Source organism: Leptonychotes weddellii, chromosome 10 (assembly GCF_054177405.1).
Source record: "Leptonychotes weddellii isolate Sample4059 chromosome 10, ASM5417740v2, whole genome shotgun sequence".
NCBI lineage: Eukaryota > Metazoa > Chordata > Mammalia > Carnivora > Phocidae > Leptonychotes > Leptonychotes weddellii.
The window spans coordinates 117,332,628-117,359,126 of NC_138378.1; the positions used below are offsets into that span (position 1 = coordinate 117,332,628).

The 26,499-nt window shown below is 48.5% G+C and overlaps 1 protein-coding gene across 1 annotated transcript in view; it reads right to left on the reverse strand.

Annotated features, from left to right (window-relative positions):
- ASAP2 (ArfGAP with SH3 domain, ankyrin repeat and PH domain 2) overlaps positions 1 to 26,499 on the reverse strand; it is a 155,871-nt gene that overhangs the window by 59,090 nt on the left and 70,282 nt on the right. The window contains exons 3-6 of the mRNA XM_081797312.1: positions 19,692 to 19,837; positions 3,842 to 3,916; positions 2,250 to 2,299; positions 2,025 to 2,070 (exon numbers count right to left, since the gene is read on the reverse strand). Of these exons, the coding sequence (XP_081653438.1) occupies positions 2,025 to 2,070; positions 2,250 to 2,299; positions 3,842 to 3,916; positions 19,692 to 19,837 (317 nt within the window). The remainder of the gene's footprint in view (positions 1 to 2,024; positions 2,071 to 2,249; positions 2,300 to 3,841; positions 3,917 to 19,691; positions 19,838 to 26,499) is intronic.

Below are 26,499 nucleotides of genomic sequence, written 5' to 3' on the forward strand. Positions count from 1 at the left end.
GTTGCTGTGGCTGAGGTCGAAGAGGTTGCTGCCTGTGTTCTCCTTTAGGATTTGGATGGACTCCTGCCTCACATTTAGGTCTTTCAACCACTTTGAGTCTATTTTTGTGTGTGGTGTAAGGAAATGGTCCAGTTTCATACAAGACAGCCTCTTAACTTACTGGAAAGGAAAATACAATTTGGTCATAAGAATGTCAAATTTGACCCTTTTTGTTGAGTACTGGTTCAAGAAATCCTTTCCTAAGCACCTACTTTGTGCCAGATTTGGGTCAGAAGAGGCAGAAAGTCTGCTCACGCCTCAAAGGTTTCCTTCAGGGCAGCACTTTGTCTGTCTGTGTGTCCACTGAGCAGCACAAAAGGGGGCTGCAGGCAGGAGACTCCCTCCCTCCTCCACTTTCTCCCTGCCCCTCACCACCCGCCTCCTGGCCGAATGAGGTCTTGCCAGGGCTCTGCCTTGACTGGGACAGTGCTCATTGTTGCAGAACAAATCTCAAGCATAAATGGTGAAAGAGTTATTTTTAAAACTTATCTGAGAATTATCTGAAGCTTTCAACACTGTCAAATTCTGGGATTTTGTGAGTAATTCTGTCTCCACTCTATCTATGTATATCCTGATTTTACAGAATTTGATCTCATTCTCCTTTCGGAACCAGAAGACTCTCTCTGGCAACCCTCTTCAAAACCCCCTTTGTGCCCCCGGTTCGGTAATACACAGAAGCGTCTCCTTGGAGGCACCCGAGGGTGGAAGCAACAGCAGCTGAATGGAAAGCCACCTCCTGGCTCTGGCTCAATGACCCTCTCACTAGCTGACCAGCAGCAAAGCACCAAGTCTTGGCTTCCTGTCTACAAAGATCCTTTCCCTGTCGAGTGCACTGCATGGGTGTGCAGAGGAAGGATGCTAAGGGCCAGCAGCTTCTCTGGTTGGACAGACCTTCAAGGTACTCTAACACAATCTGTGCTTATATGTGAATGTATGCCATCAGTGAAATCCGGATTTTGGGGATCCAGGCAACTCCGAGTATGGAAATTTGGGTATGGAAATTTAAGATTTCCAGGAGGGGACAAATGTTAAAGGTTTGGTATTCCTGAGTTTGAGCTTTGTGATCCTTCACCCAAGGCTGGTTTTATTTTATTTTATTTTTTTAAAGATTTTATTTATTTATTTGTCAGAGAGAGAGAGAGTGCACGTGTGCACAAGCTGGGGGAGCGGCAGGCAGAGGGAGAAGCAGGCTCCCCGCTGAGCAAGAAGCTGGATGCAGAATTTGATCCCAGGACCCCAGGATCATGATCTGAGCTATTAACTGACTGAGCCACCCAGGCGTCCCCCAAGGCTGGTTTTAAAAACAAAACATACACACACACACACACACATCCCAAGTCCAATTACTTAGAGCTACATCTGGAACAGCTTTCTTCTTAACACCTCTCACTTTACCAGATGGCTTCATGTTAAAGTTTCTATTTCCACTCAGAAAACTCTACATTGTTACCCACTGCACAGTAATTACAAAGCAAACATGAGACATTTGAAAATATTTTCTGTCTCTCAAGTATTTACAGTAATTGAAACCACTATCCCCACAATCACCAGCCCAATCCCAGTGAGCTGAACCCTCCCATGCTGGGAAGGAGAGACTGTGATCCGAAATGTGCCCATGACTGACATGGGCCAGGAGCAGTCCCATCTTCAGTGGAAACCGACTGAGCCTTTCTTCATGTTCTTATGGCAGATGAAGCGATCGAATAAGGCTAGCGTGGGGTGCCTCTTTTCTCTCTCTTTCTACACCAAGGGACTGGTGTTTTAGGGAAATTCAGACAAAGAGCTACAAGCAGACGGCTCTTGCAAATCACCAGGAAGATGAAGTCTGAAAACTGTGTTGCCGTAGTAAACGGTGACAAAGTGGGGAAAGCGTTTTTTGTTTTTTTTTTAAAAAAGGGAAAGAAACACCTATCGACGAAAACTGGCCTTGATGTCCTTCAACGAGCTTTCTTGAAAATAACATTCTGTAACCATTACGACATCACAGAAAAGGGACCAGGAAAAACTCGTTTGAAGAGGTCCACGGCATCACTGAAATTTAGACACCGAGTGTGAAAGCATCTGGCGTCGTAATGAACCACAGCAACACAGGTTTAAGTGAATTCTTCCCTGGCTGAAGGTTTATTTAGAAAATACCTTCAAGCAATAAAAGCTCAATTTAAAATTAAGATCTCAAATTACCTACATTTAAAAAAAATGGAAACACTCACATTTTTGTTTCATAGTCCTTCCAAGCTTTATCAAAAGGCTTTTTCAGATCCTGTAAACAGAGAGGCATAAATTAAACAGAACCAATATTAACTTCTGGGCAAGACAACTTACTTATTCCTAGACTAGTCCTGAAAGGAGCATTAATTTCTGTAATAAATGATGTATACAATTCCATGAAAAATAAAGAACTTAGAGCTCAGGCTTTGAATGCGACTAGCAGCTACGCCACACGCACACAGAACAAGTGGAATGAATAGGAGAATGTCCCCTGAGAGATGTAACCCTGATTTGGGCCCAGCAAAAACGATATCAAAGCCATTCACCTTCTTCTGAGGTCTCCTGATTCCACTCTTCTATCTAGAACTTAGGACCTCCTACACTCTGATAAAGCCTGGCTCAAAGCATACTGAGCCACTGGAAAATTCTATCCAGTGGTTCCCCCCATTTATGTTCCCTTTAACAGGGTTCTTTTTGTAAGAAAGAACCTCCTTTGGGGGGCTTATTTTTTATTTTTTGGCTCTTCACTGGCCTTATTATGACAAGGCCGAAGCTCCTAGCCCAGCATCTAAGGCCTTCCATGAACTTGGAAGCCTCATCTCCCACTCCTGCACCCCCCCAGACTCAGGGCATCAAACCATACAAAAAGCCTCAAGAGCAGCACCCTGTCACGCTTCTCCCTACCTGCACGTGCGTCCCTCTGCCTCATGTGCCCTGTCCTCCCATTCTGCTGGCTAACTTGAGTTGGCTGATGTGTTCTCTAGGACCCTGGTCCGGGACGACGAGGAATGTTCCTCAGTGTCCTAACGGCTCGCCAGGCCCAGTGCTCCCTGCCCCAACAGCCCTGGCATGCTCTGGGAAGTAAATACTGAGAGGTCTCTGCAGAGGTCATGGAGATTGGCCAGCCTGGGCTTCCAGATGAGCCAGACGTGACTGGGAATCACGTGCAGATCCAATCAGAGAATTTGATCTAAGAACTGGGGCACAATCATCTGTCTTTCAGATCACACATCTGTTCGTGCCACCAACATGCAGAAGCGGCTACTGCTCGGCATCTGGTACAGATACCGCTCGAACTGACTTCCTCACTCACATGTTCATGAAACAATTCACAGCAAGGCGCTTCCTGAACAGTGAACGTCCTTCGGAGGACAGAAAAAGAAAGTCCGTTCGAGCCTTACTGGTGCAGATTCTCCTGCCGGGAAACTACATCCTAGCAAGGACCCTTTGGCCAGTGGTCAGCCAGCGACACGCCGGCCAGAAAACCACACTTCCCTGCACAGGCTCCCCTGCTCAACCGACAGAGCGCGAAAACCATTCACAGGCTTCAAGAGAGCTGCTTCTTTCCCTTCCCACCCTCCTCCCCTTCCCACATTTACAGCACCAACAGGGTGGCCAGAAGGGCCTTGGGGCACCATCGGTAGGACTGAAAGGTGGTGCCAACGTAGCAGATCAAGGGAACCTGAGGCAGCAAGAAGCCATCATGCCATCCAGGAGGAAGGCATGTGTGTGCCGTGCCCCGACAGGCCAGCATGACCGTGACTCTACGTCCCCCAGTGACTGTTCCCAGTGAGCTGGGTGGTCGACGGCTTACCCCTTTCACTCCTTTCAGGTCTCCTTTCAGCAAACTGTCCAGGGGGAAGGAGATGATGTTGTTCATATTCTGAATCTAAAAAGCAAACAAACAAAATTCTTATTCGATGTCTTTTTTTTAAAAGATTTTATTTATTTATTTGACTGAGAGAGAGATAGCAAGAGCCGGAACACAAGCAGGGGGAATGGAGAGGGAGAAGCAGGCTTCCTGCGGAGCAGGGAGCCTGATGCAGGACTCGATCCCAGGACCCTGGGATCATGACCTGAGCCGAAGGCAGACGCTTAACCGACTGAGCCACCCAGGCGTCCCTCAATGTCCTTTTTAATCTGAAGTAAGGACAGCAAGATCTTAGAGAACACCTGGTAATAATTAACCTCCCCTGAAAACCTGGTCGGCACGAGCAGGACAGCCTTATTCATTCCTATGCTCCTTGTGGTGGTCGTACCTTGCCAATAAAAACATAACTCTCAGAAAGTCTGTATTTCTCTATTCTTCACAACAATAACAGCCTTCTATTAAACTATTTAGTTTTGTGAGAAGATCATCATTATGACAAAGAAAAATTATTTCAAAACAATCACTGACAGAACCACTTTAAAGATACCGAATAGAATTCACAAACACACACTTCCTGCTCTCACTCACAGCTCCAATGTTCTGGGCTACGCTTCACTGAAGTCTCAGGGCCCACAGACCCCAATCTCCCCAGAAAAGCCCCCCACAGGGGAACTCAGAATGAAGAAGAGAATCTCTTCTTCTTGGTGAATGTGTAGGAGCCAATGTTCAGAGAGAGGAAGAGAAATGAGTGTGTGTGTTGCATGTGTTGTGTGTGTGAAGTGTGGGGTGTATGTGGGACGTGCGGTGTGTGTGTGTGTTGCTGGAAAAGGAGAAAAATGAGAAAAGGGGGGAGGGAGGTCTTGAGCTGCTCTGTTCTTCTCCCTGAAGCAAGAAGGCCAGGGACGGAGGCTTAGCACATTGTCACCACGGATTAACTTGACTAGAACCAAACCCTCCCGACACACACTCAGAGCACACTCACAGCAAGCACGGCTGCCCCTGCTGGCCTCAAATGTGGGAAGCTAAGACACCAAGCTTCAGTTGGGGACAGTTAGGTACTGGCTCCCTGTGTTCTGAGGCCCATGCAGTCCCTCCCCGGCAATCAGCTGAGGATCTACTTTCTCCTCGCCCCGGCTTAGCGCACCGCTGCCGTGAGTCAACACACATGCCAGCTGGCAATGCTGGGGCCTTGGGGCACATGTCACTTTGGGGTACACACACCTAGATTATGGGCCTATAAAAGAGGAGCGACAAGTAAGGACTCTGGAACCATGTGCATTTATTCTTACCACTGAGCAGAGGAAATTTTTAATTTTAGTAGAATTACCTTGAATAGGAAAACCAACTCTAGGCACAATTTTCCAGGCAACATGGGATCTGATTTTCATATGCTATTTGGCATATGAAACCTCAAAATGGGAGGAACAAATGGACTAGAAAAATCCCTGCAGAGGTGTGTGACAACCCTGCACCCAGCCACCAACCGTGCCAAATACACAACCGACTCACGACCGTCCTTTCAGAAATGCCTTCTTTGGGTAACATTTGTCTGAGGCTTCCACAACTCAACGTTTGTCACGTCCCTGGCAGCCCTCCAAGGCACACTGTAATCAGCAGGGACTTGCGAGGATTAGCCTGAAGAGTTAGATTTTTAAACACCGAGAAGCGGAGTTTAAGGCGAGGTCTTCCGATGACTGGAAGGAACAGTGGCAAACAAAGGGCCGTGCTGGTGAATCATCTCTAATGCAAACACACCTGGCTTGCACTGTAAACCGAGGCAGGAGGGAATCCGAGGGCAGACTGCCACACGCCTGTCTCCTTCCACACCTCCACCCCCCGCCAGGACACCTGCTGGCAACTACGCGCCCAAGCCCGCTGCCACCGCAACCCTACCCGGCTGCCTCCGGCAGGTCCCTCCCGCCAGGCTCCGCTCTGCTCCGCCTTGCGGACCAGTTGCTCACCCACGAACTCCCCACTTGCCATTCTTGCCACCATGTTCCTGGATGGGTCTCTCTGCCCCTTTTCTGGACTGAGACTCCTGGCCACCGGCCCCTGCTCTCTGCCTGACCCACCCCCTCCTCTGCAGCGCTGTCGGATTCATCTGGGGTGGTGTCCCTGATAAAGGTTAAACCGACTCCTGCCCTTGGGACCCTCCACGGTCCAACCCCCTTCGCCACTTTTCATCTTTATATCTGGCCAAGTGGAAGTCCTTGCTGTTCTCTGCTTGTGCTCAGTCTGCTCTACCCCGCTGAGTGTCCTCCCAATTCCCTCCCCCAAAAGCCTTCCCATCCATCAGGCTTTCCCCAGATGCTACTTTCTCCATTAACATCCCCCCAGCTGCCAGAAGGAAGTGATCCCTCCCTTCCAAATCCTCCAATATGTATATATTTTTAATTTCTTCAGGCACTTGACAGGTCCTACCCTGCTTCACCTCAGCAGTCTCACATCATACATCCTAAAGGACAGCTTTAAGTGCACTTCATTTTATATTCTCCGTGGCACCTAGCTTGGTGCCCAGAGCAGGTGCTTGAGAAACACGGACTGAGTAAATCAATATACTGAAGTATTTTTCTGAGCATCTAATACATAAGAGACAGACTTAGAGATATATTGATACCTTTAAACTAAACGTCATAGAGCAAATGTATACGTGAATTCATTATTCTGTTCATCATGTATTTATTGAGCATGTATTTTATAGGCAGCAACTAGCTGGCTACAAAGATAAAAACACAATGCCTGCCATCTCAAGAGGAAGAATAAAGAAATACACACCAAGAATTGAACATAGAAAGTCTAAGACATAGCACATGCAGCGTATTTTACTCTGTACAGATACCAGTGGCTCCTTGTGGAGAGAGACAATGACCGGCTCTGGGCAGCCGGGAGGGCCAACCTGTGCTTGGGCAAGAGGGGCCTGTCCCAGTTACTGAGCCTCGTGACACTGCCCATCCATCCACACAGTCACAAAGAGCCATGGCTAAGAGTCAAAGGCACAGATCAATTTGCTCCCGAACGTTGCCTAGAGATGAGCCAACACAGAGCCATCTTGGACGAGCAAGTGCAAGAAAGGGCAGCAAACACAGCCTGAAGGGGGAACATCAGAGCTGCCCAGGGTGGTCCCAAGGGCAGGAGTCGGTTTAACCTTTATCAAGGCACCAGCACAACTCAATCATACAGTGGGTGGGGGGGGAAAAGAACAAGGTGCTTGCAGATTAAAAATCTTATTACTAGAAAGAAGTCTAGTGGGTTTGTTACAAGAGGCATGTTTAGTAAGTAGCAGTGTATGGATGGATGAGTGAGGAAAACAAGATTCTCTACAGCAGGGGGAAAGAACGCACAATTCGGTTTATAAATCTATTTTAAGACTATTTGTTATTTAATTCAAACAAGAAAGTAGGTACTGAAAGACAGGTGTTACGTCCAGGAGAGGTAAACTAAGCTTTGGTATTTAGAGTGAAACAGTAAAGTCGGAAACCGACAGCTATCCGTCGGGCTGGGTTGCTCTCAGTCTCGATGCCGTGGATGGGCCACAGCCTACTGTAACCAGGACAGGACACAGCCACGATGCCGTGGATGGGCCCACGGCCTACTGTGACCAGGACAGGACACAGCCATGATGCCATGGATGGGCCCACGGCCTACTGTGACCAGGACAGGACACAGCCACAGGACAGGACACAGCCACGATGCCGTGGATGGGCCCACGGCCCACTGTGACCAGGACAGGACACAACCACTACAGCTGCCAGGGAGATGCACAGGGTCCTCAGGGAGTGACAGGGATGAAGCTGAAGAGGCACAGAGGGCTAGCAGACAAAGATGGACTAGACAGAACCTCAGTCCCCAGGAACTCACCATCTAATAGGAAAGATAAAACCCACAATTAAGTAAGCAAACTGCCCTGTGAAAACTCCGAAGAGCCATAAATAAAGCACCATGGAATTTCTAAGAAAAGAAAATTACTTTTAGTCTGGACACCAGGGAAATCTTTGCTGACCGGGGGTTATGTGAGATAGACCTTCAAAAGAGGGAGCATTTCGTCTTGCAAGATGGGGTGAAGGTATCCCGGGCAAAAGGAGCAGGGTGGGGAAGTGAGCAAAGGCCCACGGCAGCCACGTGAGCAGAGGGGCAGGGAAGACAATGCTGAGAAGTCCGGGTGCCAGATGGACCAAAGGGGTTCTGGCCTTCGTTCCAGGGGATTTTTCTTGCTGGAGTTGTTCAAATGTCTAAAATAAGAAACTATTACTTCTCTTGTCAGAAAATAATTAGCTTAATTATTACAAAAGAGACAGAAAGTAGATCAGTGGTTGCCTGGGGCTGGGGGTTAACTGTGAGAGGACATGAGTGACCTTACTGGGGGCAGAAACTGTCTCCAGGCTGATGTATGGTCACGGCTACACCACTTGGTAGAGTTACTAGAAATCACTGACTTATATACTTGAAATGGGTGAGATCTACGATATGTAAAATATACTTCAATAAAGCTGTTTTTTTAAAAAGAAATACACGATTACAAATACAAACAGAATCCCTGTCAGTGGATACATTAATCCAGCTTCGTACTCCTGGACGTGAGCCTCTGCATTTACAGGCTCCGTGTACGCAAACCGCACAGCACAGAGGCAATTTGACTCAGGGTGAGCGTCTCAGGAAATGACTGCTCTCGTCTCTGCCTGGGCTGGAGAACGCAAGCACTGGAGCCCAGATGCTCTGTCTTGGCAAGAGTGCCCTGCGGTATGAAGGTCGGGCTCTGAATCTTTCTCTGACTGTGTGCTGGGGCAGCCCCGGAGCCCCGGGGCCACAGATGAACTGCCTTCTGTTCTGGCCAGCAGGGGTGAAAACCACAGCCAAAACGAGTACACATCCTTGTGCTCAGCAGCCTTGGCCTCAATTCATGAGTAATGAAATTTTTATGATCTATGGGAAGAATTAAATTATCCCTGGGTAATCCAACCAGAATACTTCCTCAGTGCCAAGCAAGTACTGTGCTTTCTCTTACACTCTTGATTTACTTTCAACACATATATTTTATAAAATGGCTTTTTGAAACACCAAGCATGATCTGATTATAAATTATGAAGCTCAATTGCTGCTGTTGACTATGGATCTAATACCAATAGCAAACAATCTTTTTTTATTATTATTAAAGTTTTTATTTAAGTAATCTCTACATCCAACTTGGGCTCGAACTCATAACCCCGGGATCAAGAGTCGCATGTCTAGGCGCCCTGCAAACAGGCAATCTTGAAAGTAACAATCCTCCCTTCTCTCTCTTCCTGTCTTCACTTGGAAAAGTCTGACAAGATGAATCAGTAAGTAGTCAAAAGTCTGTAATCTCACAAGGAGAAATAGATTCAGTTGTAGGGCAGACCAGGCTAGCTAGCAGAGATCAAGAACAACCTGAGCATGCGATTGCCACTGACTGGTGAACGAACATGGACAAGGAGATGAGTGGAAGTTGGGGGAAGTCAGAGCCAGCCAACAGCCACCTTTCCATGCTGTTCTTCCTATTTTTTTTTTTGTTGGGGGGCGGGATTCCTTAAAATTCCTTGTCCTTAGCTTTGTCACTTCCACACTCTGTAAAATCTTTCCACTTTCCGTCCTATGCTTCCTCAGCTCACAAGGGCACCATCTTGCCTGCTCCTTTAGCTCGGTCACTGGTGACCACATGCTGCTGACCCAGCCAAGGCTCCATCTTGGTCCCACTGTACAACTCACCTGGAAACCTCAGTGCTGCCTCCTCCTTGACTTAGGCAATGAGCAAGATGGCTCTGCCAAATGATCTTGCCCAAGAGGATCCATCTAGAAGCCTGAACCTAGACAGGATCTCCGATTTTTAAGAAGCAGCACGAGAAGAGAGAATCACAACCGGGAAAGTTGCTGGGCAGACTTCCTACGTCCAGGCCTGAATCTAGAAAACAATAGGTCTTCCCAGGCTCCCCTCCAAAATCCTTAATAGAGTCCAATTCTCTTTGGGGATAATCAGCTTGTCCTTAAAAGGCCAATGTATCGCTATATAAAACATGGCCAAAGAATCTCACTGAGACTTATCTGTGTCACGTAAGTTTATTTTAATCTGCCTCATTCATGAGAAGCCTGAGGCAGACGACACTTTGAGATCTGTGGTGTTTTTCTTTTCTTTTTAACGTGAGCAAATGCTGCTCAATTACAGAATTAAATAAGTAAAAGCAAAGCTTCCAAGAATAACCAACCACAAGGAGGCCCAGCACCTCCTTGTCAGCGTGGAGGGTTGCAAAAAGACCTCAGACCTCACTGATTCAAATAAGGGCATAATTCTTCCCAGAGGTTTCAGTATTACTAAGCATAAGTATGTATGAAACAGTCATCACCTGAAGGAAACTTCAAGTTCTTTCCGGGAGCCAGAGCCTAAGACCCAGGAGGGCGTGTGGGTGGTGCTGGGAGGTGTGTTAGAGTAGCAGGTAAGGCCACACGCCTGTGCTGTCCAGCGTGCTAGGCCCTGGCTGCACACAACCACTCACATTCAAATGGATTAAAATTAAATCAAGTTAAAGACCGAGTTCCTTAGCTGCACTAGCTATATTTCAAGTGCTCAAGAGCTACACGTGGCTAGTGGCTTATTATATGGGAGTAGATACCGACCATTTCCATCCATGCAAAAGTTCTACTGAACAGCACTGCCTTAACCCAATAGCTTAAACAAATTTTAAGCAGCTTTATTAAGGTAAAATCAACATATAATATGCTACACACATTTTAAAGTGTACAATTTGGTAAGTCATGACATATATACACACACACACCCATCAAACCATCGCCAAAATCCAGATAGTGAACATACCCATCCCCCTAAAAGTTTCTTTGTGCCCCTTTTGCAATCCCCATCTCCCAGCTCCTCAGTCCCTGGGCAGCCACTGATCTACTTCTGTCACCAGAGAACAGTTTGCATTGCCCAGAACTGTACGTATCTGGGATCACGTGACACGTACTTCTCTCTGTGGCTGCCTTCGTATCTGCTTTGAGAGGAGATTCCTACTTGGAGAGCCATCCGTGCTGGGGCATCAACAGTCCACTCCTGTTCCTCACTGAGCACTGCTCCACGGTCTGGAGAGACTACAATCGGCTTGTCCTGACACCTGCTCAAAGACTTCGGACTTTATTTCCAGTTTGAGGGCTACTACAAATCTTACAAATAAAGGTGCTATGATGATTCGTGGGATGGGACTCTCAAATTGTGGTCGGAAGGCCCTTTGAGAAGGTGACATTTGAGCAGCGGAGAAAGGGAGCCACAGAGCCAGGGGAGAATCTGGTGGAAGAGCATTCCTGGCAGAGGGAACTTAACAAGAAGGCCCAAGGTAGCAGTTGCCTGGTGGATTCAAAGAAGTTTTCTATGTGCTTTCCAAAGACTGTTTATCTGAAAGAATGGGCACCCAGGCAAAGAGGTTCTTGGAGAAGCAGAAGGTATTAGGTAAAATGGCCTAAATCCCTAAATGGCACTGGGCCGTTTGACCTCATTTAACCCTTACAACTATTCTGAGAAGCAGGTGCTGTTAATCCCCATTTTACAGATTCACAAAGCAAGAGAGGGCTAAGTTACCCACTTGGCCCCCAGATCCCACTAAGAAGCAGAGCTGAGCCGAGAGGCTGAAGGCAGAGCTTGTCCCAAAATTTCGCTTCCAGCGACGGACTCACAGACGCCCCAAGACCGGAGCAGAAGGAGCTGGGAGGCTGAATACAGGCTTCCCTCTGAGGAGCCGCCTACGTCAGAGTCGCCTTCTAGTTCCTTGTTGCACAAGCGGTTCATCAGAGAACCATCCGGGTCACTTTCGCTCCTGGGATCCGTGAAGACACTTCTTCCCTGGCTGGGCGACGGTGCTGGCTGGGGTCTACCGTCCCGCACCCACCCCCACGCGGGGCGCCGGCGAACACATGCTCCCAGGCCGCCTTCTTTGGCAGCAGAACCGCTCTGCTGGTTTGTATAATTAAAAAGGAGCGGGGAGCCCACGCTGATCTTGAGTTAAGTTTAACACAAACTGAGAGATCAAAACCAGCCAGTTGCCAAAAACGCACACTGGCGACTTTCACACCAGAGACACGACGGGATACAGCTCCTGGCTTCTGCCTTACCCACCGCGTCTCCGCCAGTCACACTGCTTGGATCTTTCAGGTTCTAAGTGGAGAGAAAATAGTGACCCTTCGCCCTCTTCTCCATTAGAGGCTAGGTGTTGAAACTGCACACTTCAGCCTACCTGCAGCCATGCTGAAAACCCGCAGACAGCCGACTCTGAGGCACTGGGAGAGCACCAGAACCATCCAGAATTCCACAATGTCTCCAGAAGCCCACGGGACATGAAAATGAAGCCATTGACCAAAAATGAAAGCACCTTTTCAAACGTCTTGCCTCCTAGAATCCGAGGCTGGGAGATATTTGCGGGCCTCAGTGAGGCCCAAGCATCACCGTCTCCGTGTCCCCGGGGGTAAGCCTCACCCGGCTGTCCTCTAACAGTAGCCAGCTCCTACTGAGGTCAGCGTCACGGGGGAACTTTGTAGAGGTGCACATGGTTAGGAACTCTGGGAAGGGGCCCAACCAGGTGTTCTAACAACCCTCCAGGTGCTGCCGCTGCCCCAAAGTTTGAGAACCACCATTCAGTAGGTGTGGCGGGGGGCCGTGATTTTTATTCTAACAAGTTCCAGGGACTGCACTTTGAGAACCTCTGCTCTAGCTGCTTCTCAAACTGTAGGTGCCTACCCATCCCCCAGGGATCTTATGAAGTGCAGATTCTGGTGCAGTAGGCCTAGAGAAGGGCCTGGGAGTCTGCATCTCTAAGAAGCCCCAGGTGATTCCACTTGAGTCAAGGCTAGGGCCTCTGGGGGCGGGGATAACACAATGTCCAAATGCTTTGTAAACTGGAATCTGGGATATGCAAGCACTGGTATGGTTTGCCAAGTTCTCGATTTTAGGGAATGACTGATTAATAGCTGAAAATTCCCAAAGAAAGGGGAATGTACGTGGAGAAGCTAGGACCTGGAATTTATCTACACAAATTGGCTGACGACTCCCCACGGAGGAGCAGGGGCCGGACTCCTGGCGGAGCACCTCACCGACAGGAGGAGACACGAGAAGCAGAGCTCTGACAGCTCACAGACCCCCTTCTGTACCATCCTCCAGCCACCAGCTCCGGCCCTTTGTCACTTTACCCTTTCCTCATCAACCTTGCCTGCTGTCTCCTCCACCTACAGCTTCTCCTCCTGCTACTGCAACTTGTCCCCTGCTTTTACCCAGGCAGGAGAAAGGTCCCTGTGGCCTCCTGATCACTGGGGCCGCTCATCTGACTGTCTCTTCCTGCTCTGCGGCTGCCAGGACAGCTGACCCTCCGCCTTCATCCACATCTCCTACTCCCGTCTGTCCACACATTCTTAGATTTCACAAAAGCTTCTTTTAAAGTTCGAGGTCCCCTACATCATGGCGGTTGTCCCTTTTAATAGCCAACAATGGAGGAAACACAGGATGGTGAGAGAGAACAGAGACAAACCGTGTTTGGAGCTCATTAACACTTCACATGATCAGTCCCTAACAGTGCGTCCTCCATGCATCTGACAAGTCACTACAGACATGTGCGAGGCACGTGTTCATAAACCTTGCCATCATGCCCATGTGCAGATGGACCCGAGGACACCTTGTGACGCCCCACAGGACTCCCCAGCCTCACCTCCACCCCAGGGACACAAGGATCCAAGGCGGGGGCCGCATCCTCAGGGCTCTGTGGCATTCGCTATGGCTATCGGAGCACGCAGTTTCTAATAAAAGCGTCTTTGTGCCCCTGCCCAGAGGGCAGCGCTCAGCACCTGGACAGTGCAAGAGCGGGCCCGGTACCCAGCGGGCGATCCATCACCCCCCTCAGTTCAGCTCTCCTCCCTCTGGAGGCCTAGTTCCCACCCCCAGCTTTTCCCACGTTCTCTCACTTCTACAGGTCCGTGTCCGGGGGAAGACAATGAGGTAGTCCTGCCATTCCAAAAGAAAAAAAAGGAAAGGAAAAGGAAAGAAACAGTATCAAAGTACATTCACAAATATTAGGTGTCTGTGCTATAACAAGATACAGGCTCTCACATTAGCTTTACTGCTTTTGTTGTTCTGGTCAAACTAAGGATGTGCTTTCATTTTTGGTCAGGGATTTGAGAGCGTAGGAAGCAGCTTACAGGGCTAAAGTCCTGTAAGTCTAAGACAAAGATTTTCCAACTGTGTATGAGGCCAGTTAAGAAGTCAGTGGGAAGGTTTCTAGGCATCCAGAGTAACCGTCAGGAGGCCTGTCCACAAACTCCATCCCCCCAGCTCTCTAGCCCTCCGCACTCAAAGCTCAGAGGTTTTTACTTTGCATACAAGCCTGTGAGCCAAGTCCTCCTGTGCTCCAGCTCCCGGCGCTGTGGAGCGAGAAACAGTGGAGGCAGACACTGGCAGCAGTAAAAAACCAGCAATTACCAGGGACAAGAGTGTCAGGATACCAGCGCCTGGGTGGCTCAGTCGTTAAGCGTCTGCCTTCGGCTCAGGTCATGATCCCAGGGTCCTGGGATCGAGGCCCACATCGGGCTCCCTGCTCCGCGGGAAGCCTGCTTCTCCCTCTTCCACTCCCCCTGCTTGTGTTCCCTCTCTCGCTATGTCTCTGTCAAATGAATAAATAAAATCTTAAAAAAAAAAGAGTGTCAGGATACTAAAATGTCTGAAATGGAAAGTGGGTAGTCTGGCACCAATCTAGGGGCAGAGATCCCCAAAGACCATGTACGAGATACTAGGGGTTTTTTAAATTTCAGCGTAGTTCATTAATATACGCCCCAAACAATGGTAAGTCTTCCTCCCAAAAAGAGAAAATTATGATCGGTGTAAAACATTTTAATTTATGACATTTTCAATAAATGAAGTTAAAAGAGAAGAAGTACGTGTGGCGCCTGGGTGGCTCAGCTGGTTAAGCATCTACCTTCGGCTCAGGTCATGATCTCCGGGTCCTGGGATCGAGCCCCGTGTCAGGCTCCCTGCTCAGCGGCGAGTCTGCTTGTCCTTCTCCCTCCCCCCATCCCCCTTCTCATGCTCTCTCTCGCTTGTGCGCACACTCTTTCTCTCTCAAATGAAGAAATAAAAAAAATCTTAAAAAAGAGAGAGAGAGAAGTAGGTGTAAGTACTGAGGGTGAAGACTCCCGGCAGGACGCTCCCATACTTGAAGCAATGAGATACGCTCTGTTAGTCTGGAGACTGAGCTCACCCTCCTGCCGGACACGGAGGGTATGGCTGGAGAACACGGCTGTTCTGTTACCCACACAGCAGGGTGGGACGCCTCTCTGCCAGGCTCGGCCCACCTCACACGGGCAAGGCCGCAGGCTGCCCCACACCCCAACAGAACCTCACTAGTGCTTTACTCTCCTGCTAGAATATCTTGTAATGTAATGTAATTTGCGTAAAGTAAGTTCATGACTTAGGTGCATGTTGGTCGGTGGAATTTTCAAACTCCTCTTTCGATGAGAGTGAAGTGAGATTTCCTGAACCCCAGGGTCGCCCCCAGATCTCACACCGGAACTCCATCCTTCCCTGGGCATCTGCTGGCCCTCTTTCCACCTGGGGCAGCTCTGTGGATGGGGAGCACGTATGTATCACCCCCAATTCTCTGAAACCAAGACAGGGACTGCATCTCTGGGAATGACCTTTCAGCAATGTATCCTCTAATGCAGCCACTCGTTAAAAAGCTACCTCTCAGCACAGAAGTGATCCCTGGAAAATCTTTCCAGGATCCTCACATCCATCTGGTAAGAGGAAAAGAACCTAAGAAATTGGGCTGACTTTATAACCAATTTAATTTCACACATGTTACATTTCTGGAGCTGCCTTGTTTTTCCCCTGATCCTGCATAACTGCAGAGAAAATTCATCGGTTCTCTGAAGGTGAGAATCTCACCCATTAGTAAAAAAATCTCACTTTATGTTAAGTTGGCCTTTCTCTGGAGATGTTCCAACTGCTTTATAAATACCCTCTCACACTGCAAAGCAGGTAGGTGGTAATTCTTCTTTCTGGACAAGGGAAGAATTGACAATCCTAGCCACCCAAAACGGAAATGTTTTTAACTGCCTGAGAGAAAGTAAAAGCAAGGCTTTAAAAATAAGAGATAGGACAGATGTGCCCAAAAATAGGAATAAGAATGGTATACAAGATACCAAAAAAGGAGAATTCTCCTGTAATCGGCTGGCTCTCAGCAACAGCTTCTCAGAAGCGGCCACTCCGCGCTCCGGTGGCTGGGCAGCTTCGCCAATGGCACCAGCCCAGAAAATCAGGCCTGGTGAACCTAACTTTGGCACAAGTAAGAGATTTTCTCCCTCTCTCTGATCTTTGCCAGAGACAGGATCAACAACCCTAACTCCATAAATTAAAGCTGAAAGCAAAGGAAAGCGCCCGGACTCAAAGCTACTACCACTAGGACTTCTAACGACACGAGGGTGTCACTCGCGTCCTGGGCTGTAGCTGACAAAGAACCCTCCCCACTCACTGCTTTCCTCTTGATGCTGGCCCTGAGTGGGCCTGGTTTTCCCACCATGAGGGAAACTGAGGCCCTGAGGCTGCCTTGTGGCCACTGCAGCTCCGTCTGGCCTGCGTCTTACTTGACGCTTTCCCCGCACCACCGTCCCTCCTGTTCCATCTTTTTCCCTCCAGAAGACTTGATCAGAAACCTTAATTTCTTTAAATACCACCATGGACACGGTATGGATTTGGCGTTTTAAGAGCCGGATTTGAATGGCAACTCTGTCGCTCGCTCACTACGGACCCGGGAAGTCACTTATGGACAGACGAAGGTAGCAGGAGCTGAACCGCCTAGCGGTCAGGAGGACGGAGCGAGTGTCCCCTTCATGCCTATCCCGAGGCCTGCCACACCATGGGTGCTCAGTAACCACCGCGGAAAAGGGAGCAGCACCTGGGCCTGGCCCGGATTCCCGGATCCTGCAGTGCTCAAAGTGGCCAAGCAGCCTTTGCAAGGTCCCGACCTGCCCGGCCTTCAGTTTTGCAGAAAATCCAGAAAAGAAGGGACAGTTTCGTTTAAATGTGCAGCGGCTCGTGTTCATAAGCAAGTGCAGGCTGGCCTCCTGAGGACTCCACCGGGTGGAGTGCTAAGGTGGGCTCTCCTCCACCTGCAGGCACACGAGCAGGGGCCACGCCAAGCTCTTTAAAGGCCCCAGAGCCTCCTCAGTTATATAATCTACAGAGCAGGGAGAATCCGGACTCCCTCTTTGGAGCTGCTGTAAAAATTAAGTAAATTAAGAGTGTAAAGCGGGCGCCTGGGTGGCTCAGTTGGTTAAGCGACTGCCTTCGGCTCAGGTCATGATCCTGGAGTCCCGGGATCGAGTCCCGCATCGGGCTCCCTGCTCGGCGGGGAGTCTGCTTCTCCCTCTGACCCTCCTCCCTCTCATGCTCTCTGTCTCTCATTCTCTCTCTCTCAAATAAATAAATAAAATCTTTAAAAAAATAAAATAAAAAAAGAGTGTAAAGCAATTGGCTGGAGTCTATACACAAAACCAGGTATGGTTCTATGACCTCCATTCTACAGCTAAGAAAAGCCAGGTCTGGAGAGGAGCTGAATGGAGAGGAAAGAGGAGCTGCCTGGTTGCGGGGGGGGGGGGTTGCTGCTCATCCTGCAGGGATCCTTCCCGCCGCTTCCCTTCTGGCCCAATCCTGTTTCCTGACTCACACCTCTTCCTCTTTCTTGGCTTTCCTCTTCATTTCGCTAAAGCACACCCTTTAGAAGTTTGAGAAATGACGCACGGGAGCTAAACTTTTTGAGCCTCGCATGTCTCTAACTCTACTCTCATGCTCGGCTGGCTGTAATTCCAGGTTGGAATTCTGTTCCTCAGGATGTTAGTGGCCTTGCTCCATGCCTTAAAGTTTCCAGTGTTACCGGTGAGGCATCCAATACCACTGATTCCTAATCCACCATGTGCCTTCTGGAAGTGTGAAGATATTGTTCGCCATTTCACACGGAGATATGCCTGGGGCCTCCTCCCTCCCTGTTCTGGGCTCTGACCAGCCTTCAGTCGGGAGACGAGAGTGGTTGGGTTTCAGGGATCATCTTGTCCTCCTGTCTTCCATTCTCTCTGAGGAACCTGCCCGCTGAATGATGGGCCTTAAGGATTAATCCTCATCTATCTGTTTTCCACTTTTTTTCTGGTTTGCTTTGTTTTTTGGTCTATTTTCTGACAGACTTCTATCCCAATCATGTCACTGGATTTTTGCTTTAGTATTTTCTTACATTAATTGTCTTTCCCCTTTCTTTAACCATAGCTGCATCCCTACTCCTTCCCTCTGATACATCTACTCCAGTCTCTCAGAGGAATGAAACGTAGTTTCTTTAAAGTTTTCTTCTGCTATTTGCAATACCCTGTTTCCTCTAAGTCCTTTCTCTGCTTATTTTGGTCTCTTTCACTCTGGAGGCTGTTCGCTCAAACTTAGGAGTGAGGTGCCCAGAGCCGGGATGGGGCCGACCCACTGAGGGGCTGGGAGAGTGGGATGCAGGCTGACTGTGTCCCAAGAAGCCCTCCACAGGTCTTCCCTGGGGCCATTCAGTTTCTCCAGGTCAAAAAAAAAAAAACGCTCCAATCTAACTCAGTGGTGAGAGCCTAATGAGCATGTCTGCCAGGGTCCAGGGAGCGGGGGCTGACGGGGGGGCTAGGGCTCCCCAGTCAGGACGCTCACTGCCAGCTTGTTTGGAGCAGGAAGAAATGGGTGACGAACTCCATAAAAGCCCCCAAGAGATTGCAAATGAGCCTGAGTAAAAAACTTAAGCACAGTAACGGCTTTTTAATTTTACCACTTCCAACTGAAATTTTTTACAAGTGAAGATGGGGAGAGAGACCCAGAGCCTTAAGGATCTGGTTCTTTCCCTTCCCCGTTATTAACGCGTACACAATGTTCCCTTCTTTCTGCCCCATCAAGGCCAGATGTACAAACCCTCCATCATCACCATTTCAAGAACGATGAGCTACTTTATCACTTGTTATTTGCTTGCTGACAGGAGAAATGAGAATAGCGCTGCTGTTTGCGACCTTGACCTGCTCTGGTCACCCATGATCTTTAGAAGCTGGGGGAGAAAAACAGGAAAGGGAGGCTAGGGCCATCCCAGTGCATATTCCCCTTGTGGAAGAAGCCAGGCAGCAGGGTCACACTTGTTCAGAATTCTGTTCCCACAATGTGGAAGGCACAGAGCTGCCAAGCACAAGAAAGAACCCCATTCACCCACGTTACCCAGCACCTACCGCAGGCAAGAAGTCCCAACTCCATGTTCCCACTTGCTTAAAAAGTGACTTTTTTTAGGCTCTGCATTTGGGAGCATAAAAGGCCTTTAAATATTCATGGCAATTTCTGTGCTTTGATTATAGGTTACCTTGCTGTGTAAGACAGGCCCGGAACATATTTATTAAATACTGTAAGTTTAAATGCCTCCCATAATTACCAGAAACAGACGATTCTACACAGTTTAGAAACTTAAAAATTGAAGTCAGAGGCCCTTAAGAAGATGAATGCATTTATCCATTTTGTCCACAGCTGTGCACATTTAAAATGCTGTCTTGAATTTAAAAAGCCGTGTTACCTTAAAAATTACAATTCTAAAATTTATTCCAAAGTGACCTAATGGGTATAGAAAATTTAATTCCTTTAGGCACCGCATGAGCTTTGAAATTTATTCGCAGCTGATCAGACACACCTTGGCTATCTACCTTTCCGACTAAGGGAACCGCAGGTATTTAACACACGGCCCAACGGCTGCACGTGCGTGAAGACACTTACCAGGTTTTTGAAAAGTGCTGTCAACTCCTTTGTAAACACCGAGAACTTCAGGAATGCACTTCCTAAATCTGGGTCATCTCTGCACACACAGTTGCCCCCGAACTTCTCCAGAGCCTGGGTGTACTGCTCCTCGTTTTCCACATGAGCTACAACAGCAGTGGGAGACATACCGTTAGTATAGCAACCTCTCCGTCCCCATCCTTAACAGCTTCTCCCTAAGTTGTGCATAAAACTGAACACATTAGCAGGATACAGATCTGAAAAAAGTCAAGTTGCACCAGAAACAGAAATCACTTTGCTGTCCTGACAATGTCCCGATGCGTTGGCAACGGGTCCCAAGGAAGGAGCACGACAACCAGAACAGAAAGAGCCTCCTCGCACAAGCCCCCCAGTCTCCAGCGCATCAGATGAGGCTCCAAGGGTACTCCGATGCCTCCCACATCTCCTAGGACTCCTCCGTGGCCTACATGATGGCAGGAGGCACCATTCCAGCCAATGGACTCAGCCCTCTCCTAGAAACTCAGCAAGAGACGCCTGCTCCTCTCTAGTGTGAGGCTCACAGCCCTAACCAGGAGCTACCTGCCACAGCTCTCCTCTCCATGCAGCAAGAGCCGGGGACCTCGGAGCATAGGCTGGGGCCACAAAGGTCAACTGAGCGCCTCTGTGCTACGGCTCAGACGCATCCTCTGCTCAGGCGCCTGACTCCTATACATCCCACAGATGTTTCCTTCCTCCAGGAAGCCTTCCATGACTCTGCCCTGTACCCCTGGTATCTGGTTTTGGCGCTTTCCTGTCCTTGCTCTCAGCATGGACATTGAAATTGTCTGGTAATGTATTTCTCGATATTAGAAGTATTTAGAGGACAGGGACTAAGTTTTACTTGTCTTTGTGCCTGAAATATAAGACAACACACGTGTTGTCGGAATAACAACAAAAAAGCAAACGCTTGTCATCCATCTGACAGCATTTTACTATGATTAGGCCTTAAAACAGCACCTTTAACATGCAGAATCCTGGATTCTGGGTCTCCAGCTCTGTGGTTCCCAATCCCTTTTGGACATCAAAATCATACATGGATCTTATCAGACTGTTAGGAGCCACCATCCTGCCTCAGATCTCTAACTCAGAAACGGGGCAGGGGGCGGGCAGGTAATTCTAGTAAGTTAATGTGGTTGACTATAATCCCCTCATTTTTAGGTCGGACATAAAATTTTAAGTGAATCCAGCCAGTCCATGATAAAACAACTATTGTTTGCATCAGGCACCTGATTTCTTTTTTTTTTTTTTTAAGCTCTTATTTATTTATTTGTCAGAGAGAGAGAGCACAAGTAAAGGGAGTGGCAGGCAGAAGGAGAAGCAGGCTCTCCACTGAGCAAGGAGCCCGATGTGGGACTCGAACCCAGGACCCCAGGATCATGACCTGAGCTGAAGGCAGACGCCTAGCAGCCTGAGTCACCCAGGTGCCCCAGGCACCTGATTTCTATGTTTTCCTCGTTTCAACGAGAAATGTAACACAACTATTTTGTAGGCACAACAGGGCAGACAGACATGCAGCGTAAACTTGTATGTGAATGCCATCAGATACTTCCTCGGGTAAATAAAACCGCTGTCAGCCAATGCCAATTCCTGGGCCTGGTAACCGGGGGAAACGGGGGAAACATTTGTTTGTGATGGACAGCCCTTGACCCTGAGCCAGATTCCTATGATCCACGAACGCCGTGCCCACCCATCTTACCAGGGAGGTGCTATGCCCTAGACCTCCAGTGCTGACCTTCGGGGATTCCAACGTGGGTCTCACAAACAGAAGAGAAAATTAATTTCACTGTTGAAGCCCTTTTCCTTGTTTTTTTCTTTGACATTTCAGAAAAGTACCTGAGAGTTCTGGATAAATTAAATGCGTTTCTGAGACCACACTCAGCAAATAAGACAGAAAAACGCACACACGGGCCCCGAAGAATGTGCACCAGAGCCGGAAGAGCTCCCAGATCTGGGTTCCAGGCCCATGCCTTCCAGGGAGTACGTGACTCCGGTGGGTAAATGGCCAAATGTCTAAGCCACGTGAAGGCTAGAAATCCGCCATGAGACAGACTCACAAAGTTAAGGTAAGAATCAAAGAAAAGCATGGGGACTCGAGTTCAGCCACACTCAGCCACATCCGGCAGGACACACGGTACTGAACAGCGGCATGGATGTCATTTCTAGGGAGCACAGACAGCGTATGCTTTTTCTACACCTCACAACAACTTTATAAGATCTATGAATTCTTTCTCATCATGGTGAAAATAAGTCAGGGCTCAGAGAGATCAGATGAGTTGTCCTGGGCAACAGGGCCAGCAAGCCGCCGAGCCGGGCTTCAAATCCAAGTGCGTCTCACTCAAAGCCCACTGTTCTGCTCTGTACTGATGTTTCTTCACGAAGAAGAACAGCTTCCCTAGCCCAAACCAGGGGTCCACGTTTTAGATTTTTAAAATTCCACTTCAGAGATGGGTCAGTCACACCGTCTAGGTCACTCCAGTTAGAATTCTAGCTCATGTGGTTAATGGTGAAGGAGAGTTCCTTTCAAACCACATGCTCCTCTCTAACTGTTTCAAAGTTGGTGGTCCAGTCGTAGCAGCTCCAGTGTGGCTCTGGAAGGTAGTGACAGCCACAGCAGGCATCTGGGGCTGAGGTCACTCCACTGGGTGAGAGAAACAGGAACGCAAAGGCCAAAGTCACCTTGGGAGCCACATGGTGCCCCGGAAATAGTGCCCATACTGCTCTAAGTGAACACCCAAAGGGCGGGAGAGGGGGGAATTCCCTTTCAGTTAATGCCTATTAGGCGGCCTTTAAGCCTTCGTTCAAGTTAACTTGGTAACACTATGAGGTCTTAATGTTATCATCCCTATTATCTACTGAACAAATTCGGTGAAATTCAGAGGGATTACAGACTTGCCCAAGATCACACAGTTGGTAAGAGGTGGCGCAGGGGTAAATTCCACCCTCTGCTCACTCTGCAGGCTACCTTCCAGCCCGTGGTCACCTGTGGCAAAGAGGAACCTGTCTTCTCGTCACCGGCAGTCAGCCAGCCTGACACAGAGGAGAAACAAACAGCAGGGCTTCACACTCCAGCACCAAGAAGTACAAACTTCCTATCACCCCTCCTTCTGGGCTTCTCAACTGATTGCCTGGTATAGCTTATGTTTTTAAAAATTCTTTCCCTTACAAATCTTTGAAACAATGTGTTGATTCCCATACCCCAATCATGATCAGTGAAGTTTTGAGCTCATCATCATCACCATAATCTCATATATTTATATTTGAAGTGTTCTGGCCCACTGCAATCTTTATTTTCTGATGCTCAGACTGTCCCCAGCTTGGATCAGTGGAAACCTCTTCACGCTGCTCTAGTTGGGGTTTTTAACACAAATTTCTCTTCTTGCAAACAAATTTGTAGCTTCTTGATAAAGATCATAGCCCCGTATCTCTCCGTGACTTCCTGAAACACCCAGCACAGTGCCCACTGTAGGAAGAGTAAACCCTCCATAAATATGTATTCACTGACTGACCTACTGCCCCAGATCGCCCGAAGTTTGAGATTTTCCTACTAGAGAACAGAAAGTAGTTGAGTGCCTTTATTTTTCTTTTGCCAGAAACAAACTTAAAATAGGAACCTGAGATAAATAGCTTGGGAATAAAATTTCTGGAAAGAACCCAAACTGGTCTATCAGCTTTTATTTACAAAATTGTTGAAAGCTGTTTCTCTAAAAAGAGCTCACTCTCTTGCCTCCCCCGTTGTTCAAATGTATCTTAAACTCTGGTTCTTATTAATGATCCAGATCCAAACATCTTTGATGTGGGAGGGACTTAGGGAAATGAGAACCCAAGTCCCTGAGACCACGGCAGGACAAGAAAGACCCTGTTTCTTCTCAATTCTAACCCCGCAGCCCTTCCATTTCCCACACCTCACAGCCCAAAAGTTCCACTTCCCACCAATCTAATCAAAGGGATGAAATGAGAGATTCTCGCTGAAAAATCTATGAAGCCAGCAAGCACATGTACATCCTGAATTTAGAAGGACTGGGTTCTACTGTGTGCTTTTTAGTTTACTTGATTCTGTTATTTTAAAAAAACCCTCATATCAAGGAGAAGGCCCAATGCATATAGTTCAAGCAAAAACGGATGGATCCAAAAAGGATAAAAGGCAGGCCCTTTACTCCTCCTCGGCGGGCCAAGCACAAAGAGGAAGCAAGGCAGGGACCCAGCACTGCCAAAGGACAGCCGGGGTCCCACAGTCAATTCACCTTCAACCAACCTCTACGTCCACCTCAAATATTTCACTCATCACCTCCAACCCTGCGACAGGGGTAGGACATGCTGGGACGGGACACAGACAAGAGTGGGCACGGTAGCTGGCATCAATGTCCAGGAAAGAGACAGGAAGCCACATCACCGATGGCCTGCTATGTGCCAGGTGCTGAGGATTCAGAGACGCCAAGGAGGGATGTCTGAACTGGGGCTGCAAGGTCAGGTAGTAATTTCCAGAGAAGGAACAGGAAGGTAATCAACCCCAGGGAGCAGCATGGAGCCCCTTGTGTTCAGAGGCTGTGAATGCTTTCTTGGGTTTCAAGCCCCTGCCTGCTCGCAGCTCTCAGCTCTCCAAACCATCACAGGGCAGCCCAGGCCCCACGTGCCATCCTCCTCAGGGCCGTCACGCCCACAGCTGGGCCTTTTCAGGTGAAACGGGACGTGGTCCAGAATCCTCTCTTTACAGACAGGAAACCAAAGCTCAGAGAGGGTGCCGACTTGCCCAAGTTCACACAGCAGGTCTGCAGCAGAGCTGGGGCAAGATCTCCGGTTTCCTGACGCCCAGTCCTGCTACGTTCTCCCGTGGTTCGTCAGCCACGATACTCGGCTCCAGGCTAACACCAGTGTGTTCCAGGCCTCCAGCCAAGCACACGCACTGGTAACCAAACACCCAGGGCCACAGCCAGAGAGAAATGGGGGTCAGTAGGTGACCGTGACTAGGACAGGCCAAGCCCCTGCTCCCGGCCAGACCACTGGCCCCTCAGGGGTCCACCTGGGGCAAACTCCTGCTGACACCCCCTCCCCATGCCAAGGGTGCATTTAAGAAGAGACGTATGTTCTCTGCAGGAGCAGCTTTACAAAGACACTCCCTAGGGCACCTGGGTGGCTCAGTTGGTTAAGTGACTGCCTTCGGCTCAGGTCATGATCCTGGAGTCCCGGGATCGAGTCCCGCATCAGGCTCCCTGCTCGGCAGGGAGTCTGCTTCTCCCTCTGACCCTCCTCCCTCTCATGCTCTCTGTCTCTCATTCTCTCTCTCTCAAATAAATAAATAAAAATCTTTAAAAAAAAAACAAAAAAACAAAGACACTCCCTAGATGGCATGGTGATTAATATTCAACTGTGTGCCACAATTTCAATGTCAGGATAATCTGCACAAGTGAGCATGAAGAAGACCACTTCCCCTCACGATGGCGACCCCACACATAGCCTGGTTTCGCATCTGAGTTGGAGCACACAGTCTCCTGGGGGGATAACTGCTTTAAGTCAAAGATAATCCTGTTTCCGACAGGATCTCTGCCCTGTGATCTTCCATCCCATGGGAGAAAACCATTTTTAGAGCTTTATTTCCAGAGTCAGCCCAGATGAAAACCTTTCGGTTCACCATCTGGTAATCTGAATCAAAAGTCTAAAACATTTTTGCCATCTAATAATCCCACTTCTAGAAATCCATTCTAAGGAAATAATCCAGGTGTTCAGAGATGTGTGTGCAAAATAATTTGTAAAAAGTGAAAACAGAGAGTGTATAAAGCGCCAACAATGTGCAAATGGATAGATAACCGTCTCTACAAAATGGAATATTCTGTAGGCTTTTGAAATCATGAAGTAGGAATATGCTCAGGACAGAAGACATGTTTCAGGAAAAAAAAAAAAGGCAGGATATAAAACTGCATATTTAGTCTCAACTTTACAAAAAGTTAAAATGTAGAGAACAGGCTGAAAGGAAAATCCATCAAAATGCTAAGTGGTGGTAAAAATAGCAAGCACTCCATCACGGTAGCTGGTGTATGCCAGGTACCAGCCCAGCTGTCTATGCAGCACTGCATCCTCTTGCTGTGGGTATCCTTCAGACGCGGGAGCCGCCATGGGGGTGCAAACAGCCAGCCCGGCGGGGGGGCCCGTAGCTCCCACCGGCCAGGCCTCGGCCACTGCCCCGCACCACAGCCTGTCATCCAGGGAGTAGGACCTGCCTCCGGTCATGACGTTGTATTACTGCTTCTCTGAATCTTCTAAACTAAACTCATATCGTCTTTATAATTAGAAAACAACATGCAGAATCGATACAATAAAAGAAACTGAAGTGTCTGCTACACTGGCTAGATCACTTTGGCTCTCTGTGGCCGAGCCTGCTGAGGACATTATAATCTGTCTTTCTCCACTGAAGTCTCTCCCGGACAAGCTGACATGACAGAGGCAGCCTGTGGAACCTGAGTACCCACCTGAATCATCTCTGACGAGACAGGTACATATAAACCAGAAAGGGTTTGATGAGAACACCCTTCCTATTTTACAACCCCTGGGCCCACGCTCAAGACAAGCAAGATAAGAGAAACATGGTCTCTCTCGGAGCTTCATCACCTGCCATGTCTCCAACATACTGTGCTCTTTTCTATGAAACTCATTTCCTTTAACCCTTTCGTGGGGCGTCTCCTTTGACCTTATGGAAACCACCAGTCCTTATGGAGGGGATCACGGATGTTTTTAGTCTGGTTATGTCCAGCACAGGAAGCTAGCAATGAAGTTATTA